At 43.2% G+C, this 20,327-nt stretch overlaps 1 protein-coding gene across 1 annotated transcript in view; it reads right to left on the reverse strand.

Moving 5' to 3' along the window:
• The window catches only part of LOC106611743 (vascular endothelial growth factor receptor kdr-like), a 91,371-nt gene that overhangs the window by 46,129 nt on the left and 24,915 nt on the right, over positions 1-20,327 (reverse strand). The window contains exons 4-12 of the mRNA XM_014212282.3: positions 18,368-18,495; positions 16,978-17,137; positions 16,741-16,877; positions 16,467-16,650; positions 15,875-16,001; positions 15,490-15,659; positions 13,783-13,939; positions 8,439-8,553; positions 1,183-1,291 (exon numbers count right to left, since the gene is read on the reverse strand). Coding sequence (XP_014067757.1) covers positions 1,183-1,291; positions 8,439-8,553; positions 13,783-13,939; positions 15,490-15,659; positions 15,875-16,001; positions 16,467-16,650; positions 16,741-16,877; positions 16,978-17,137; positions 18,368-18,495 — 1,287 coding nt within the window. The remainder of the gene's footprint in view (positions 1-1,182; positions 1,292-8,438; positions 8,554-13,782; positions 13,940-15,489; positions 15,660-15,874; positions 16,002-16,466; positions 16,651-16,740; positions 16,878-16,977; positions 17,138-18,367; positions 18,496-20,327) is intronic.

Raw genomic sequence — 20,327 nt, forward strand, 5'->3', positions numbered from 1 at the left:
GTACACCCCATTTGGGTACCTAGTAAAACTATCAAGCATAAGTATTAGTTAGATTATGCAATACATGAACACATTGTCCAGTATGTATGTTACTACAACTCTCTCTTCTCACTAAGGGAGATACGTAGCATAAGACACGTAGCATGAGATAGTCAGCTGACTGAAGCTGTCCTATCCTGGGAAAGTACATCTCTAAAACATCAAGCTGCACATCACCATGTTAGGAATTTAGAATTTGCAGTTATTTCCCGTTTCATCACTGTGTTAATTGGAAGCAGGTTGGCGGTGTGCGGCGAGCGACGCTGATGGGCAGCCTACAGCTGTCCATTAGGAATCAGTCTGGGGGCCGGGCCTGAGGGGAGCCAAACTGCTCTGGGAAGCATTCTGTGTTCCGTAAAAGAAGACAGCTGTTATTATAATTCCGCCGTCCTCTTTTTCAGCAGCAATCCAGCGCTCTCAGTCACCTCCACCTCAGGAATGGTGATACATTGCGGCGCTTCTTCCTGAAAATGATCTCTATTCTCATCCGGGTCTTCAGAGTTTGGCATCATCAGCAGTGTCCCCAATCACAGTGTCACCACTATTCTCAATTCCAAACTACCATCAATCAGCTTTCAACTTCAAATCATTCAAGTTTGTCATTTTTGAGGACGAAAAGTGATGACTGCTTGCATGGCCTGCCAGCTGATTTCTCTTGTCATTACACAACTGGACTAGATGGAATTTTCATTTCATGAACATTTGGAACTGTTCAGATGCATATAACAAGTGAATTACGCAGCAGCAGGCTCAAAGAAGAAGATGAATGACCTGCCGGCGCAACAGTGAATGCTCAAAGCTGTTTTTGGACTGTAGCATATGGCTCAGGACGTTTGCCTCTTCCGTTCGGTCCTGAAGCCTGCCTGCTCCGGAGGAAGACGGTTTCAATTTATGTCCACCCGGAGCAGCTCTCCTTATTACACAATACATCCTGTGCATTCTAGCAATTGCCTCGCGATTCATTACATTGCATATGTGTAAGTCAATGGAAACTAAACATCATGTATGTTACAGTTATTCTGTACGCCTGGCCCGTAGAAATAAAAACCAACAAGCATTTTGCCTTATGCTGTACAAAACATCTCCAATGTTGTTCTTTCAACCAACTCCCCACGCTGTGTAGTGTTAGGTTGACCCACTTACCGTCCACATAGAAAAGGGTTCTCAGTGTGCTGGTGCCAACTTCATTCTCGGCCACGCAGGAGTAGATCCCCGAGATGTGAGCCGCTCCCACCACTAGCGTACTCACAGTCTATGGAGGACAGAGAATAAGTCAATCATTAGATCTACAGTACAGCCAGCAAATGTTGTACCTATCTGCTGTACATGTATCTCCTGCAAAATAGATTTCACCTCAGTGAGACTAACTCTATAAATAAAGGTTAATGAACATTTTTCCGATTGGCTTCGTTATACAGTACCAGTCAAAAGTTTGGACACACCTACTCATTCAAGCATTTTTCTTTATTTTTACTATTTTCTACATTGTAGAATAATAGTGAAGACATCAAAACTATGAAATAACACATATGGAATCATGTATCAACCAAAAAAGTGTTAAACAGCTTAAAATATATTTTATATTTGAGATTCTTCAAAGTAGCCACCCTTTGCCTTGATGACAGCTTTGCACACTCTTGGCATTCTCTCAACCATCTTCATGAGATAGTCACCTGGAATGCATTTCAATAAACAGGTGTGCCTTGTTAATTTGTGGAATTTCTTTCCTTCTTAATGCGTTTGAGCCAATCAGTTGTGTTGTGATAAGGTTGGGGTGGTATACAGAAGATAGCCCTATTTGGTAAAAGACCAAGTACATATTATGGCAAGAACAGCTCAAATAAGCAAAGAGAAATGACAGTTCATCATTACATTAGACATGAAGGTCAGTCAATCCAGAACATTTCAAGAGCATTGGAAAGTTTCTTCAAGTGCAGTCACAAAAACCATCAAACGCTATGATGAAACTGGCTCTCATGAGGACCGCCACAGGAAAGGAAGTCCCAGCTTTACCTCTGCTGCAGAGGATAAGTTCATTAGAGTTACCAGCCTCAGACATTGCAGCCCAAAGAAATACTTCACAGAGTTCAAGTAACAGACACATCTCAACATCAACTGTTCAGAGGAGACTGCTTGAATCAGGCCTTCATGGTCGAATTGCTGCAAAGAAACAACTACAAAAGGACACCAATAAGAAGAAGAGACTTGCTTGGGCCAAGAAACACAAAATCTGTCCTTTTGTTCCAACCGCTGTGTCGTTGTGTCGTTGTGAGACGCAGAATAGGTGAACGGATGATCAGTGCATGTGTAGTTCCCACCGTGAAGCATGGAGGAGGTGTGATGGTGCTTTGTTGGTGGCACTGTCAGTGATTTATTTAGAATTCAAGGCCGACTTAACCAGCATGGCTACCACAGCATTCTGCAGTGATACGCCATCCCATCTGGTTTGTGCTTAGTGGGACTATTATTTGTTTTTCAACAGGACAATGACCTAACATACCTCCAGGCTGTGTAAGGGCTATTTGACCAAAAAAGAGCATGATCGAGTGCTGCATCAGATGACCTTATTTAACACTTTTTTGGTTACTACATGATTCCATATGTGTTATTTCATAGTTTTGATGTCTTCACTATTATTGTACAATGTAGAAAATAGCAAAAAATAAAGATAAACCCTGGAATGAGTAGGTGTGTCCAAACTTTGGATTGGTACTGTACCTCAGAAGACTTTCCATCAAAACCAGTGTGGTTATTTGCCATTAGCAGGTGGGTCAGAGGTCTGCCTTAAGCCTGTTTTATTCTATTGAGTTATTTCACATTAATGGAAGGATACATCTGGACTTTTTAAAACCTGCCGCGTCTCTCCTAGCAGCACCGCTCCACAGAACGAGCGCCTGGCCCTCCATGTCATTTCCTGAAGAGCATTTACAATGCCACACTAGATTTTATCGCCGTTGGAGTGGAACCCATTTAACGGCTTAAGTAGACATAATAGTGAGTAAGATTTGGGCAAGGGGCCAGATCGCGTGGGGTTCTGTTTTGTGTTCAGAACGACATCTGTTTTCAGAGCAGCTACATCAAAGGTGCTGAATGCTGTGGCTGTATTGTCTAGGTGGTGTCAACTTCCTGGGTTTCTAGCGGCATTGTGCTCTGACCCTCAGAAATAGGGCTTTGGTCATGAGACTTGACTGTGTGTGACACATTTTCACTGTTTCAGTACGTTTTTAACGTCCCAGCTCAAATTGTGCGCTGTTTAAACATCTTTGGATGGAAAAGCTAGCTAAGTTGTTTAAAGTTGTGCTACGTTGTCTACCCTGAGTTGCTATGACATTGGTCAGAGTATTGATGGAGTAGTTGTGTGGTGTTGCGTTACTGCCATTACCAATGATAATGTAACTTGAGCTGGAAAACAGTTGTTTCAGAAAGTGCACTCTGTCCCTAAGTGGTGACTTGACCAGACGCACCGTGACCCTCTGAGGCCAGCCCTGCAGCCCTGACCAACACTTTACTCTCGTTCACGGGGCATGGCGATTTATGCGGGGTGACAGAGAGGAATTCACTCCCAACAAATGCCTCTCTTTTAAACTGCCGCTTGTTATCACTGACCCTTAGTCCTCACCCCTATAAAGCACCGGTGTTTAGGCCGCAAGCGCTTGTAAATAAGGAGTGCCTCCCTATTTATGTCAAACAGAGATTGGTAGTGCTGGAAGTGAATGAGGCCTAGGCTCTCTATTACTACTTGTGTATGTATACAATTAGCATGATTCTAAATGCCATCAACCATGTATCATCAGCCGGAGGAAACGCCTTCATAAATCTCCCTTTAGGGTAAAGCAGGAGAAATACCATTTAATAAAAGTTTACTACACCAGTATACGTGTTTGGGTAATGGCTAATTACCAGTATTTTCTTCACTGGTTGGTTTGCTTGTGCTGTTGAAATATTTATATGCTGACTGGATTTATGCCCCAATTTGACCCAGTGTGTTGGAACGGCTGTCTTTCAACTAATCCAATAGGCTTTTGGGGAAAGCAGTTGAGGCCTGCACTTAATTACGTTTGGGGTGAATGGTTTTGGTAACAAGCTCCCCTAGGATATGTGCTGCAATGTCTACAGTCTCCATGTTCAGCTTTGGGAACGCATGCCAAGATGTGGGCCATTTTTAGTGAGAGGAGATGTAACCATTACCTTCAGCTATACCATAATAATACAGATATGACAAAAACAATGAAAATAACATATTATTCCAATTTCCAAACTTAGTTTCAATATTTTCAAATAAAATAAAATGTTATTTGTCACATGCGCAGAATACAACAGGTGCATATCTTACTGTGAAATGCTTACTTACGAGCCCTTAACCAACAATGGAGTTCAAGAAAAATTGTTTTTACTAAATAAACTAAAGTGAAAAATCTAAAATCTAAAAGTAACACAAGAAAATTACTTAACAATAACTAAGCTATATACTAGGGGTACCGGTACCGAGTCAATGTTCAGGAGTACAGGTTAGTTGAGGTAATTTGCAAAGTGACTATGCATAGATAATAAACAGCGAGTAGCAGCAGTGTAAATAGTCCGTGTGGCCATTTGATTAATTGTTCAGCAGTCTTATGGCTTGTGGGTAGAAGCTGTTAAGGACTGCTTTGGTCTTACACAGAACCCAAACCAGCTGCGCACGTGCGCCATCGTGCATACATTTATTTTGTCCCCCTATACCAAACGCGATCACGACACGCAGGTTAAAATATCAAAACAAACTCTGAACCAATTACATTAATTTGGGGACAGGTCGAAAAGCATTAAACATGGATGGCAATTTAGCTAGTTAGCTTGCACTTGCTAGCTAATTTGTCCTATTTAGCTAGCTTGCTGTTGCTAGCTAATTTGTCCTGGGATATAAACATTGAGTTGTTATTTTACCTGAAATGCACAAGGTCCTCTACTCCGACAATTAATCCACACATAAAACGGCCGACCTAATCGTTTCTAGTCATCTCTCCTCCTTCCCGGCTTTTTCATCTTTGAACTTATATGGTGATTGGCATCTAAACTTTCATCGTATTACCAAGACTACCGGCAAAACATTTCGTCTTTCAATCACCCACGTGGGTATAAGCAATGAGGAGATGGCACGTGGGTACCTGCTTCTATAAAACAATGAGGAGATGGGAGAGGCAGGACTTGCAGCGTGATCTGCGTCAGAAATAGGAATGACTTCTATTTTAGCCCTTGGCAACGCAGACGCTTGTTGGCGCACGCGAGCAGTGTGGGTGCAATAATTGAATAACATAGATTTCTAAATTGATTTTACAACGCTCGCGCACGCGACGCGAGTGGTGTGGTCAGCCTATTAGGCTTCAGCGTATTTGGTTTCAGCGTATTACAGCTGATCTGTTCACAGGTCAGTGGAGTTAGGAGGGAACCTATAAAAGGCCATTCTCCTCTGTCTGCACACCCATGGCTTGAGCTGTATGGCTGTATTGTGCTATCTACATGGAGCTCCACAGCCCTCAGTGATCCAACAGACAATGATCCAGTGATGTCAGAATAAACGCTGCTCTCTGGCAGAGCAGGCAGAGTCTTGGCTGGAGCTTCAGGCCTAGCTTCTTTAGATCCAAGGACCTGCGTTTTGTCTGAGGGTGTTTTTCACTCCAGCAGGGTGAAATGAATGGTGTCTGTCAGTTGAAGGGCAGACGAATGAACGATTCAGGAGAACAGCCCTGAAGAGAGCCAAAATGCTTTTTCTTCATGGCAGTTCTGGCGCTCAACTTGCTTTGACTATAATTGAAGGCTAAGGGGCTTCTTTTAATCAAAAGCAAATAATGACAGATTTGATGGTCTATTTGTTGCTGACTATATATGAATTGACTTGTGAGTTGCTTATAAATGCCTGGCAGTTAAGACAGCGTAAACAATAAAGTGCGATTCCTTGTCATAAATATACCTACTGATATACAGTAAATGTCCTTTACCATATATTGCTTTCCCCCTGTACATACTGTATTTTATACAACAATGTATAAATTAACTGTATTTATGATGTACTGTACTATATTCCATTATTGACCCTTGTGACCTAAATAATTATGGCCTTATTTATAAACTTTCTTGCCTAGCTAAAATATTAGAATCCTTGATTAATTCTCAGCTAAGACCTTCCTTACCTAAGAAATGTAATCATTAATGTACATCAGTCAGGTTTTAGACCAGGTCATAGCACTATCTCTGCTGCATCCCTAGTTATAAATGATGTGGTTAACTGTGTGGATAAAAGGCAACATTGTGCTGCCCTCTTCATTGACTGGTCAAAGGCGTTCGATACTGTTGATCACTTGCTGCTAATTCAGAGGCTTTCCTTAATTGGCTGCATGTTATGGTTTAAAAATGACTTGACAGAAAGAACTCAACCATCTACTGATGGTGTTAAATTAGGTTTCCTGAATATTACAAAAGGTGTCCCGCAGGGCTCAATTCTGGGTCCTATACTTTTTACTGTTTACATTAACAATATCGACTTGTCTGTATAAAATTGTAACCTGTAATTGTATGCCGATGATAGTGTTTTGTATGCTATTTCCCCCTCGGTTGACCAGGCTCTATCTGAACTACAGTCTGCCTTCATTGTACTAGAGAAAAACATTATTGACCTGAATTGAGTATTGAATGCAGGTAAAACTAAATATGCGTTGTCCTCTAGAGTGTATAAAAATAACTGATTATTTCAGCATATGTACTTTGGATGGTGTCCATATTGATCATGTCCCGGCTTACAAATATCTGGGCATCTGGATAAATAAAAAGCTGTCTTTTAAAAAGCATATTGATGAGTTAGTTAAGAAGCTGAGAATAAAAATGGCTTCTTTTATAGAAATAGGTCCTGCCTCTCGCTAAATAGTAGAAAGCAGATTATTCAGTCGACGTTCCTATTGGTACTAGACTATGCCACTTTATTCAAGCCATTAGATGCAGTTTATCATGGAGCACAGTGCTTTATTACGGGCAACACTTTTAGTACTCATCACTGCATTTTCTACCAGAAGGTTGATCTTCTTTGATTTCATGTAGGTTGATACATTGCTGTGTTGTCATCTATAAAGAAATCTTACAAGAACTCCCACTGTACCTAACGTCATTACTAAACTTAAGACAGGATTTACCACACCTGGTCTCAGGGACGGCTGCCTCTGGACATTCCTTTGCTCTCTACTGAGTTAGGTAAATCAGCTTTTAGTTTTCTTGCACATTATTTGTGGAACAATCTTCAAAACTGTAAGGCGTGGGTGTTTGCTGACGAGGAATCAAGTGCAGGAAGCAGCGATTCAGGGTATTGGCTTTAATAGGCACAATGGCTAAACGACAAGCCAACCCAAACTGCGCACAGAGCGCACTACCAAACAAAGTGCCCCAAACACAAGGGACAAAACACAGCTTGCGCAAAACACACGCAATACTGAAAATGTACAACAAACAGCATGTCACCACGCACAGCATACAATGAAATAAACGCACTCAATTACAAACAGGTGAAAAACAAAAAGGGAATCAGTGGCAGCTAATAGGCCGGTGACGACGACCGCCGAGCGCCACCCGAGCAGGAGGGGGCGCCACCGTCGGTGGGAATCGTGACAAAAACATTCTTAAAATGTGATGTTCTGGTGCCTCTAGGGCAATTCAGAAAGCTGATAGAGGACCTTATTACTGATGAATGTGTTTGTTTTTATGACCATGTTTTTCTTTCTGCTTATATTTTGTATTTATATTTTGATGTGTCCATTTTCTGTCATTTACAGTGCATTCGGAAAGAATTCAGACCCCTTGACATTTTCAACATTTTGTTATGTTACACCCTTACTCTAAAATGTATTTAAAAAATGTTTTTACTCATCACTCTACACATAATACCCAATAATGACTGATCAAAAACAGTTTTTTAAAAATTTAATTTTGAAAATAAAATAAAACAATTATAAATGCATATTGATGTTCCTTCCATAACTTTTGGCTACAGTTACATGAGTCTAAATTATTGCAGATTGAATGAATCATTATAAAACAGTGAAATAATAAGGCATATTGTAAAGTTTAGATGTTGGCGTCTCAAAGAAAACGATCGTGGAGAATCCCACTTCAGTGTTGATCTCTCAGAGCGCTCTCTCTCTCTCTATCTGGACATTTAATCTAGATCCCTTTTTCATATAAATCTTTAAGTAATTGTTGTATTGACCGACATAAAGGACTATTTTGCCATGGAAATTGATGCTCAGTATTAAACATGCATCATATATGACAAGCACACATACATGAATCATTGTTCTATGTTGTCCAACGTTAAGAAGTGTCAGTTTCTCGGAGTATATAACAAATCTAATGACATCAAAACTATACTATAAGCATACCTTGTTCTTCCCTTGTACCAGTTCAGTTTTGAGGTATATGTTCTCAATCCAGTTGTGTGAGTAGTTCCCCTTATCGTCCATTTGAACTGGGATTGGCTCAGTGTAAAGGGTACACCTATAGGACAGAGGAAACCAGTCATTACTGATCTAGATGAAACGGCTGCAGGTTACCTAAAGTATAAAGTCTGTTTAGAAAATTAGTACAGAACAGTGGACAAAACACAAGACTCTTAGAGCAGAATGCTGTGTGGACATGTCATCCTTTCCTATATTTCATTAGTGGGAATCAGAAATGACACTATGGAGCAGCGATAGCGGTCCAAACAGTATCACAATGTGTCGCTCTGAACGGTCAGGCATTTAGCCTTATGAGGCTCTGACTAACATTATAGATTTTGTGTGGCCTTTTAGGGCGGGCTACAGCCCAGGCTGCCTAGGCTTGTTAAACCAGACAAACACCAGCCAGCCTCTCCTCCTCTCCTCGCTTTCCTCCTGTCTACTGAGGGGAACAATCAGACTGATGAGGAGTGAGGCGGCCAGGCCAAGCGGGCTGGGAGGCAGGAGGAAACGGCAGGGTGATAGGAAAGGCTGTGCTATGCGTCACCTCGCACAGGAAACCCCCTCATTCTCTGACTAGAGGAGATAAGGCTAATCCCCAGACCTTGGTGGGTCAACAACAGACAGCTGATACCTTCTTACCCTGCTGCTGATAAAGAAAGAACCCTTCCTGCCCAGTGGCGGTTCTAGACCATTTCAACTGGGGGGGGGCCAAGCTGGGGCCAGTTGTACTGTTAGAGGGGCCAGTTACATTAGACGTTATTGTTGTCATATCGTTTTCTTCACTGCATTGCAGGCATTAGCAGGCAAAAGACCATGTTCCGCATTGCCACTGTCTAATAACGGATGTAAAAAAAGAACGATAGCAAAAATTTGTTACGTAAAAATGATTTCATACTCCACATTTAGGGGGGCCACAAGGGGTTCCAAAATTGTTGTCACAGGGACACTGGCCCGCCCTCCCCCCCACCCCCCAGAACCGCTAGTGTTCCTGCCTCCTTCCCCTCTCCCATCCCTCTTTCTTGCTATCTAAGACGTTACGCTTCCCCAACCACAAGGGGACTGTGATTTATACGAGGTCTGATCCTGAAATGGTAAATTTGCAGTGACAGGTACTGTACTTGAAGGGGGTCTGAACTGTATAAACAAACATTTGGCTCAATCTGCCTCCAACTAGGCTGTGGCTGGGCTGAAACCTCTATTTGATGCACCTCCCTCATTAGCTGTTGAAAAAACAGGACCTTTTCAGCTTCAATCGTTTATGAGCAACTTTTTCCAATGCCAGAGCTGATTATCTTTAGGGCTGCAGAAATGAGGCACACTGACACAGCTTGAACCTCCACCATCATTTCTGTTACAAATTTGGCAACCAGGAGTGTTTTTTTTAATTATTTTTTTTACGAATGATGGATAATTAACAGAAGCATTTGTCAAGTTACAGCGCCTGAAGTGTAACATAATTCAGGCCCTCCATTAGGCCCTCCGTCCCGAGCCGTGATTTTCTAGCGGTGTTGGGTCCTGATAACCAACACTTGATAACCCTGCGGTAATGGCCCATTGTTTGCCTGAGTTTACGCCTCAGAAAGGACCCCTGCTGTCACTGACAGGGCAGCTCTGGCTCTCAGGGAATGTTCATGTTGTTTATGAAGGTTCACTAGCCGCCCAATCACTCATACCACACGCTCTGTCCCGTTCAGCTCTATAAATATGGAACGCTATTTGGTCTTTGCATGTCAAAAAACATATACTTCAATAACGCTTGTTGACCAATCAGAACCTGGATATGACTACACGCCACATAATCATTTATTAACACGTTCATAACTTTTTAAAGTGGTTATTACATATTGATTACACTATCACTCGTATTTCATATGTCACAGCGATTTTCCGATACGTATGCTATGATGCTGGTAAAGTTTTGTCTCAGGCACCTGCCGCTGCCGCACGAGCTCTAGGACAGTGCTGGTCAGAAAAAAAAGCTAGCCGTTCTTCCCCAAAAACATAGCAAAACGACATAATCTGTTTCAGTAGCTATAGATAGTTAGCTGACTATCTAGCTAGGTGTCATCATCTAAAAGACCCCTAATTTATAAAACAGTTTGTATTTGATTAATGATGGTCGGACCCAAATATTTGAAGATAGCCAAAATAATGATTAGCCACAAAAGTGGAATTTGCATTTCGCCTTCAAAATAAAAGTCACTCATAGAAAGCGATGCAAATTAAAACAAATAGTGGAATCATGCCATAATGGAATAGATCATGCTAAACAAGGTTGGAATGTTTGTTATATAAATTCAACAAAAGACAATAATTTGTTAATTTGACCAAAATCTGTTGAAATCACACTGGATGTATTAGACTTTAGAATTGCATTGGGGGCATACTTATTTCACTGTACAGCCTTACCTATGGATTGTGGATCAATGACATGGGGTATCAGTCTACTCAGTGACACCCACAGAACACAATTGCAAAGAGATTACACAAATATTAGCATTTTAGCTCTTATTGCAGGACTCTGAAACCGCTGTGAAATGAGCAACATTGACTAAGTGGATGTTTTGGAGTCTGAGAACTCTGAGGAGGACTTACATTGTTCTTAAAATACATTGTTCTTACATTGACTTACATTGTTCCACATACCAACCTTGTTTAGCATTATCTAGTCTAAATATGGCATGATTCCACAATTTGTATCACGTTCAAAGACAGACTTTTACTTTGAAGGAAAACCACAAATTCTACTATCATTTTACATTTTAGTCATTTAGCAGACGCTCTTATCCAGAGCGACTTACAGTAGTGAATGCATACATTTTTTTTTTCTCTTCGTACTGGTCCCCCGTGGGAATCTAACCCACAACCCTGGCGTTGGAAACACCATGCTCTACCAACTGAGCCACACGGCTAATCCGTATTGTGGCTAGCTTCATATAGGTGGGACTGCCCATCATTAATCAAATACGAACTGTCTTATAACTTGTTCATGTTGTTTATGAAGGTTCCCTAGCAGGTCGACATTCACGCCCATACCAAACGCTCTGCCCCGTTCTGCTCTATAAAAGCTTGGGGAGTCTGAGACTAAAATATCCTCTCTCCCCACCCACAGAGCCACTGGCCACAAATGAGTGGGGAATTCTCCGGGGTTGCATTTCTTTGACAAATGTCTGTATTTTGGGACAGAGTCAATTAAATGGATGCAAGCCTGTTTCTGGAGAGGGAGCCTCGGGCTCCGGTGGTTCTGGACTCCAGACTCACAGACTCTCTCTCTCTGTGTGTGTGTGTGTGTGTGTGTGTGTGTGTGTGTGTGTGTGTGTGTGTGTGTGTGTGTGTGTGTGTGTGTGTGTGTGTGTGTGTGTGTGTGTGTGTGTGTGTGTGTGTGTGTGTGTGTGTGTGTGTGTGTGTGTGTGTGTGTGTGTGTGTGTGTGTGTGTGTGTGCGTGTGCGTGTGTATGATCCAGTTCCAATACTCTGACAGCTCAGCTCAGCATCAACAAACCCTAATGTAACGCAGCAGGCGTAAAAGTCCTGATGAGAAGAAATAAACTGCCGGGGGAGGTTCTCTTCTGCACTGTTGAACCAATCCAGTAAATGTGGAGGAGGAGTTAAGATGGAGGGCTGCCTTGTTAACACCCAAAAGTGGAAGTCACGTCAAAGGCTCTCTTTCCATTTCCCCGGAACACCTGATGCATCCGCTTGTTGCCGGCCCCCCTGAGGGTGATCAAACGTAAACACTCATCCAAAACATAACCAGGATGTGCACTGGCAGGGACAATGCTGGTCTGCTTCACTAATCATGTCCATTGATAGAGACCAGAGAGAGGACAATAAATCTCAGGGTCTGTGTGGACATATGGACGATCCCTGGAAGTATGACTGTCTTGCACTTCCAAGAACCAAAACAATAAACTCAGAACACCCAGTCTATGTTACAGAAATAACTAGAAATGCGCAGTGACCCTCCCTGTGATCCGGTAGTTTCTGTCAGTCAGATGGTTTTGGTGACTCAGAACATTTTGATTCATAGTCTGGGTTTTTGAGAAAAAAGATATGACTTCATCACAGTTCGGAATTTAGTGCTTTGTTTCCTGGAAGTTGTGCCTTATGGTTGTTTCCTGGAAGTGGTGCCTTATGGTTGTTTCCTGGAAGTGGTGCCTTATGGTTGTTTCCTGGAAGTGGTGCCTTATGGTTGTTTCCTGGAAGTGCTGCCTTATGGTTGTTTCCTGGAAGTGGTGCATTATGGTTGTTTCCTGGAAGTGGTGCCTTATGGTTGTTTCCTGGAAGTGGTGCCTTATGGTTGTTTCCTGGAAGTGCTGCCTTATGGTTGTTTCCTGGAAGTGCTGCCTTATGGTTGTTTCCTGGAAGTGGTGCCTTATGGTTGCTTCCTGGAAGTGCGGCCTTATGGTTGTTTCCTGGAAGTGGTGCCTTATGGTTGTTTCCTGGAAGTGCTGCCATATGATTGTTTCCTGGAAGTGCTGCCTTATGGTTGTTTCCTGGAAGTGCTGCCTTATGGTTGTTTCCTGGAAGTGGTGCCTTATGGTTGCTTCCTGGAAGTGCGGCCTTATGGTTGTTTCCTGGAAGTGGTGCCTTATGGTTGTTTCCTGGAAGTGGTGCGTTATGGTTGTTTCCTGGAAGTGGTGCCTTATGGTTGTTTCCTGGAAGTGGTGCCTTATGGTTGTTTCCTGGAAGTGGTGCGTTATGGTTGTTTCCTGGAAGTGGTGCCTTATGGTTGTTTCCTGGAAGTGGTGCCTTATGGTTGTTTCCTGGAAGTGGTGCCTTATGGTTGTTTCCTGGAAGTGGTGCGTTATGGTTGTTTCCTGGAAGTGGTGCCTTATGGTTGTTTCCTAGAAGTGGTGTGTTATGGTTGTTTCCTGGAAGTGGTGCCTTATGATTGTTTCCTGGAAGTGGTGCGTTATGGTTGTTTCGTGGAAGTGGTGCCTTATGGTTGTTTCCTGGAAGTGGTGTGTTATGGTTGTTTCCTGGAAGTGGTGTGTTATGGTTGTGCAAGATATTGATACTACACAGTTCTAACATATTCTTATGGTTTACAATAAATAACAGAACACATTGAAGTACATCAGGAACGAAGGAACATTGTGAAAACTTAAAACAAGAAGTGCAGAACACAGAATTGTGTAACTGGAAGGCTCAAAGGCACTGACACCGTAGGTGAATACAAACAAAATGGTCTTCACAGTTTAGTTAACGATTTAGTTAATATAACCACCTGGATTGCCCAGGATAAACAGCCTAGGATGGCTCACTCTTTGTTAGTGACTCACTCTTTGTCGGTGGGGTCAGGATGGCATGGTTGCCAGAGCCACGTGATGTCGGGCATGGGCACTCCAAAGGCGGTGCAGGTTAGCTGGTGCTGCTTGCCGAACATGTAGGACTGCACGTTCTCCGAGGCCACCTCCTCTTCGGAGATCTTTGGCCTCACTGTGGGAGACACATACACACATACAGACAAAGAGATCAGACACTGTTGCATCAACAGTTACACCTGGCCATTGGCGGTAATAATGTCTTTATAATATTCATCATGATGAATAACCATGGAAAAGGTCCCATGGACACCAGTTGTCTTCTAACCTCTGAGAGTCGGCTGTGAAGTGCTTGAAAAAAGGTTGAGTGATTGCATAGCCCTGATACCCTGGGGGTTGTCCATCACATCAGGGTGTCAGTGTCTCAGAGCTTGGCCCAGTCTCTACCCAGCTGCCTTTGGGCCAGATGTGGCCCTATGCCCCGTCCCAGGTCAGTGGATCAGCAGTGTGGGAGACCATAGCAATAATCAAAACCAGACTGACGGACTTACTGACTGGATGCCACCTCAAGAGGAATGCTCTGCTCACATCAGTTAATCATTCTCCACCAGTCTGACTGTGTGTGTGTGTGTGTGTGTGTGTGTGTGTGTGTGTGTGTGTGTGTGTGTGTGTGTGTGTGTGTGTGTGTGTGTGTGTGTGTGTGTGTGTGTGTGTGTGTTGTGTGTGTGCGTGCGTAAGTGTGTGCGTATGTGCAAAGTCGTGACATGGTTTCTCTCAGTAATGTCCTCAGTTCAAGCCCCGGCTGCTGAATCCATTTGAGATCTGGAACACTGGGGCTGGACTTCAAACGCTTGATGAACGATGTTTAAAATAGTTCCCTAACTGTTCCCAGGAATCTCCTTTATTTTTCTCCTTCCATTGTTTGTGTCTGTGCGAGTGAGTATTTTTTTTTGTCATTCCAATAATAATGATTCGTGGAGCAAACGGGAACATGAGGGACTATAAATACAATTTATATGGGGCTGACCTTTACACTTTGGCAGAGTAGGGTGATTCCTGGATAATGTGCAGGGAACGGAATGGAATACTTTGTGACGCATCGACAACTTGGAATAGAGTGGCACATATGTTGCTCAACACAGTTCTTAACGGCAAGCACATTGCACCCCCCGACTCTCCATCCAACACACTATCAAAGCCCCATAACATAATACCGACCACGTTTATATCCGCTAGTGTTAACGACCATCAGTATTTACATGGCAATCATTACAATATATTTGTTTCAAATGCTATGTTAAATCATATACAGTACACATATAGCCCTGTATCATGTTGTTTACATGAGCGGTGCTGTAGGCTACATACACATGATGTAAATAAAGGGTTAGGGTTAGTGGGTAGAGTGAAGAGACAGGGCCGTTTACACAACCCGCGAAGCCCCTTCAAAAAGAGCCTGGCTAATCAACACCAGCTGGCCCGGCTACGTCAATCCACTGCTGGAAACAACAAACCCCACAAGCTCCCAGGTTCCTGTCACGCTGGAGCTGCTGCTACCTGCAGCCCTGCACCAACCAGGGGGTACACAACCCAAAGTGCTGAGGCTGCTCGAAATGCTGAGGCCCAAAGTCCAGGGCATTGCTTCATTTCCTCAGGATCGCCAGTCATTTGGAGGGATAAAGGACGGATATAGGACGGGATATCATGGGGATATAAGAGCTTTACCTTGGACTACCAGAGTGTAGCTGAGATTCCTGTAGAGGCCACTCTCTTTGTTGCCCAGGGCGATGGTGAAGACCCCGGCATCCTCCTGCTTCACGTCCTTGACGAAAAGTTTGTAGCCTGAAGACTTGTAACAGGTGGTGTTCTCGTTGATGGGGACGCCATCCTTATACCTGGGAATGGGATACACCCACATTTACTTTAGAAGTTCAGCAAATCGTAACATACTGATATGAAAGTTGTGATGATAACAGATCAGCAACTCTACGTCCCAAATCGAACACTTGTACGCTCCAGGTAAAGTGCACACGGTCACAACAGTGCCATTATATTCATCAGGAGTTGACAATACAAGCAGTGAATAGTCCCAGCAATTGAACTGTCTTACCATGTCATAGTGTTGGGTGGTGGCAGTGCATTGACCTTGGGTTCAAACATCAGCTTGTTTCTACCCTCGGTGTAGACCACTATCCTGTCCTGTTCATTCTTATAGGACACATTCAGGTATGGATGTTCTGAAATCACACAGAAGACCAATGGCGAGAGCATGAAAACGACTGTTGAAAACAACACCATAAATGTATTATAAATGAGATTATAAACTGGGTGGTTCGAGTCCTGAATGCTGATTGGCTGACAGCCGTGGTATATCAGACCGTATACCACGGGTATGACAAAATATTTATTTTACTGCTCTAATTACGTTGGTAACCAGTAGCAATAAGGCACCTCGGGGGTTTGTGGTATATGGCCAATATACCACAGCTTAGGGCTGTATCCAGGCACTCCACGTTGCGTCGTGCATAAGAACAGCCCTTAGCCTTGCTATATCGACAATAGACCACACCCCCTCTGGCCTTATTGCTTGATCACACAATCGTTGCCGAAGATTAACATTACGATGGAGTTATGTCTGCCTCTGCCTTAGCTCAGTGAGACCTTGCCTTCACGCAGTACCAGTTCCTAACACAATGACCCACCGTAGATGGTGACTTTGGCTGAGGCGTGCTTCTTGTTCCCCATCTCACCGTTCCCTATATCAGCCGTGCACCTGTACACGCCCCTGCTGTCCATGGTGATGTTGGACAAGGTGATTGCGTTGTATATACTGGTGACCAAAGCCGGATCTTCTTTGGACTTGTTGATGATAGGGTTCCGATTGACCTGGGGACGCAAAGACACTCATCAACAACCCTGAAACAGCGGATTCATCGACCAGTAATCTTAAAGGATGTTGAGTGACTTAGAACTTACCATCGTCTTTGGGTATTTCCAAGTGAAGTTGATCCTTCCATTGAAGGTGGTCTCTGCGGAGCAGTTGAGGACCAGGTTATGTCCCACTAACAGCTTGACATGTCTTGGGTTGATCTTCACGTTCCTCAGCAAGATAGCTATGCAAGCAGAGATAGAAGGGAAGACACAGTGAATTAACAGCATCAGTAGTTTCCCTGTCGCTCTAAGAGCTCAACAAGAAAAGGACAAGTTACTCACTTGTCCTCAGAGGGATGTATTCGGACTTGACCCGTTGGCCGTTGACGCTGGTGACACAGGTTAGGAAATGATAGGAATGGTAGGGACCGTATGGGATCTTGAAGCCCATTTTGGGGTCCCATTCCTTCCCTTGTTCAACCTCCTTTGATAAGGGTGGCACCTGAAAGAAGAGACAGGTAGAAAGGTGTTTATGAAGGGGCTTATATGTTTAGTGGAGCTTCTAGTTCTGCAGCCTTTAAAAAGCACTCATGCAGGCAACTGGGTTTGGTATGAAACTCCACGCTCCAATGGGCTCAGCTGGCGATGCCTGCCCGTCAGAACCGACGTCTAATTCCTTTTTGCGGTTTTATGGAGTGTAACCATCGCAATTATCCACGCAGTGATGCGCGGAGCACTGTTGACTTTGAACAAAGGATGAAATATGGATGGATGTGGCCAAGGCCTACTACTGTGGTTGTTTGTTCTCCAGCCAAGTGTTATGCTGCTAGGAGAGAGAGGGGAAGGAAGGAAGCAGGCAGGAAGGAGAAATGCCATAGATCTTCCAGTAGCAAGGTCACACAACCCACTATCTTTGCCCTCTGAATAAGACTTGTTTGTCCATGTCCAAGGCATTGTGACACGCAGATATATATCAACCCTGTGAATACAAACACAGCCATCTATTGTTGAGGGTGGTGGCTCTGAGCTATGGCATCGTGAAGGAAAAGAGCCACCCTGTTCACTATTGCACATGATTTATAGGAAGGCCGTCTCATGTTAAAGGCTACTGCAAAAAGACAAGGAGCTTGGTCAGATCGAGAGAGATTTCCTCCTGATATAATTGTATTAAAAATCACTTAACTATACCCAGGAGCATCATCGGCCTATTGTTTCCTCTGATTGGATATGGATTGTTTTTTAGATCCGCATTTCCTGGACAAGATGTTTAAAAAGAGGTCTTCTATATTTAGAGAGAGATTCTATTCTGAGGAAAATCTGTCTTGGAGGACCTTCCTGTTCTTAACAGGAAGCAGACAGGATGACTCCCTTTTCTGTCCCTGCCCCTGAGCCTCCCTTCTCCCTGGCCACTGTCCACCGGCCGTTTCCGCATGCCTGAATGGCCTACCGTTTGATGGGTGTGAGAACTCCTATGTTGTCCATTGTGCAGAGGGCCTGTGTTTACCATGTCTCTTTGCGATCTTGACTTTAGTGACGTCTTTTAGACATTGTCAAGGTACACTCTGGTAAAGTAATCAATCTCATGCCCATACTATCTCATACAACTGGTCAACATTGCAAAGTCTCATAATAAATGCTAACATTTGCTTTATTTTGAAAGACAATGTGAATGATATGCCCATTTCAAATGACGTTTTAAGATACAGAAACAAATGATCATGAAAAGTCTTACCGCTTCAAGAGTGACGATCTGGTCAGGAGAAGTTGTTCTACAGGGAATCACTAGGGTGGCTTCATGTCTGTAGCTAAACAGGGTGGACGGCTTGAGGAAATGGTGCTCCACAAACGGATGTTTTTCATCTGTAGAACAAATCAGAAAATATCAATAATTATTTAAGGTCATAACTTTTGAATATCTTTTAATTTAACTAAATTATTTTGCGGTATTAAGTTGAAAGTTGTGGTTCTCAGCCTAAAGTGAAGCAGGAGAGAACATTTTCTTTTAAAATCAGGTTTTAAAAATCAGAGTGAGGGTAATGTTAGGCCATCCATCTCACACAGAGATCAAATAGAATCTTCCAGACCAGTGAGATCCGCTCTTCCTCCTGCTCCTCCTGCTAGGTGCAGATCTGGATAAAGAAACAGGGTGGAGACGGAGCTATCATAGCTATCACAGCTCCAGTCTTTCTCACCCGGGCAGGCATCCAGAGCCTTTCTGACTGGCTGTTCCTTCGCAGACCTGCTGTGGGAACTTCGTGGTTACACAAATACTTGAGTGATTTGTGGCAGGCTGAGCTGTTTAGGCCTGATAAAGGGACTAGTATTTGAAAAACAAACAGGGAAAATGATGTAATAAACAGTTGAAGGGCTTTGAAAGAGTCCTGGTTAGACTAAACACTTGGCTACCAGGCTGTCAGATCGCCAGGGGAGACAGAGAGAGAAGGCAGGGAGTCAGGCTAGGACCTCAGTAGGAAGACACTCAACCTGTCCAGTGTTTTTCTGCGTCACAATGTTACTTTGGCCACGAATATCAGCATCTGTTCTAAAGGCCAGACATTAAGAAAAGGTAGTGCACACACATCACAGGAGCTGGACAGAAATATGTCCTGGACAGAAATATGTCCCGGCGAGAAATATGTCCTGGACAGAAATATGTCCTGGACAGAAATATGGCCTGGAGAGAAATATGTCCTGGACAGAAATATGTCCTGGACAGAAATATGTCCTGGAGATAAATATGTCCTGGAGAGAAATATTTCCTGGAGAGAAATATGTCCTGGACAGAAATATGTCCTGGAGAAAAAAATATCCCGGAGAGAAATATGTCCCGGCGAGAAATATGTCCTGGAGAGAAATATGTCCTGGACAGAAATATGTCCTGGAGAGAAATATGTCCTGGACAGAAATATGTCCTGGACAGAAATATGTCCTGGACAGAAATATGTCTGAGAGAGAAATATGTCCTGGACAGAAACATGTCTGAGAGAGAAATATGTCTGAGAGAGAAATATGTCCTGGACAGAAATATGTCTGAGAGAGAAATATGTCCTGGACAGAAATATGTCCTGGACAGAAATATGTCTGAGAGAGAAATATGTCCTGGACAGAAATATGTCTGAGAGAGAAATATGTCCTGGACAGAAATATGTCCTGGACAGAAATATGTCCTGGAGAGAAATATGTCCTGGACAGAAATATGTCTGAGAAAGAAATATTTCCTGGACTTGTCAACAGTTTTTACCCCCAAGCCATAAGACTCCTGAACAGGTAATCAATGGCTACCCGGACTATTTGCATAGTGTGCCCCCCCAACCCCTCTTTTTATGCTGCTGCTACTCTCTGTTTATTATATATGCATACTCACTTTAACTATACATTCATGTACATACTACCTCAATTGGGCCGACCAACCAGTGCTCCCGCACATTGGCTAACCGGGCTATCTGCATTGTGTCCCACCACCCACCAACCCCTCTGTTACGCTACTGCTACTCTCTGTTCAACATATATGCATAGTCACTTTAACCACATCTACATGTACATACTACCTCAATCAGCCTGACTAACCGGTGTCTGTACTTTTATAGCCTCGCTACTGTATATAGCCTGTCTTTTTACTGTTGTTTTATTTCTTTACCTACCTATTGTTCACCTAATACCTTTTTTGCACTATTGGTTAGAGCCTGTAAGTA

The sequence above is a fragment of the Salmo salar genome, chromosome 09 (genome assembly GCF_965601325.2).
Source record: "Salmo salar chromosome 09, fSalSal1, whole genome shotgun sequence".
Lineage (NCBI taxonomy): Eukaryota > Metazoa > Chordata > Actinopteri > Salmoniformes > Salmonidae > Salmo > Salmo salar.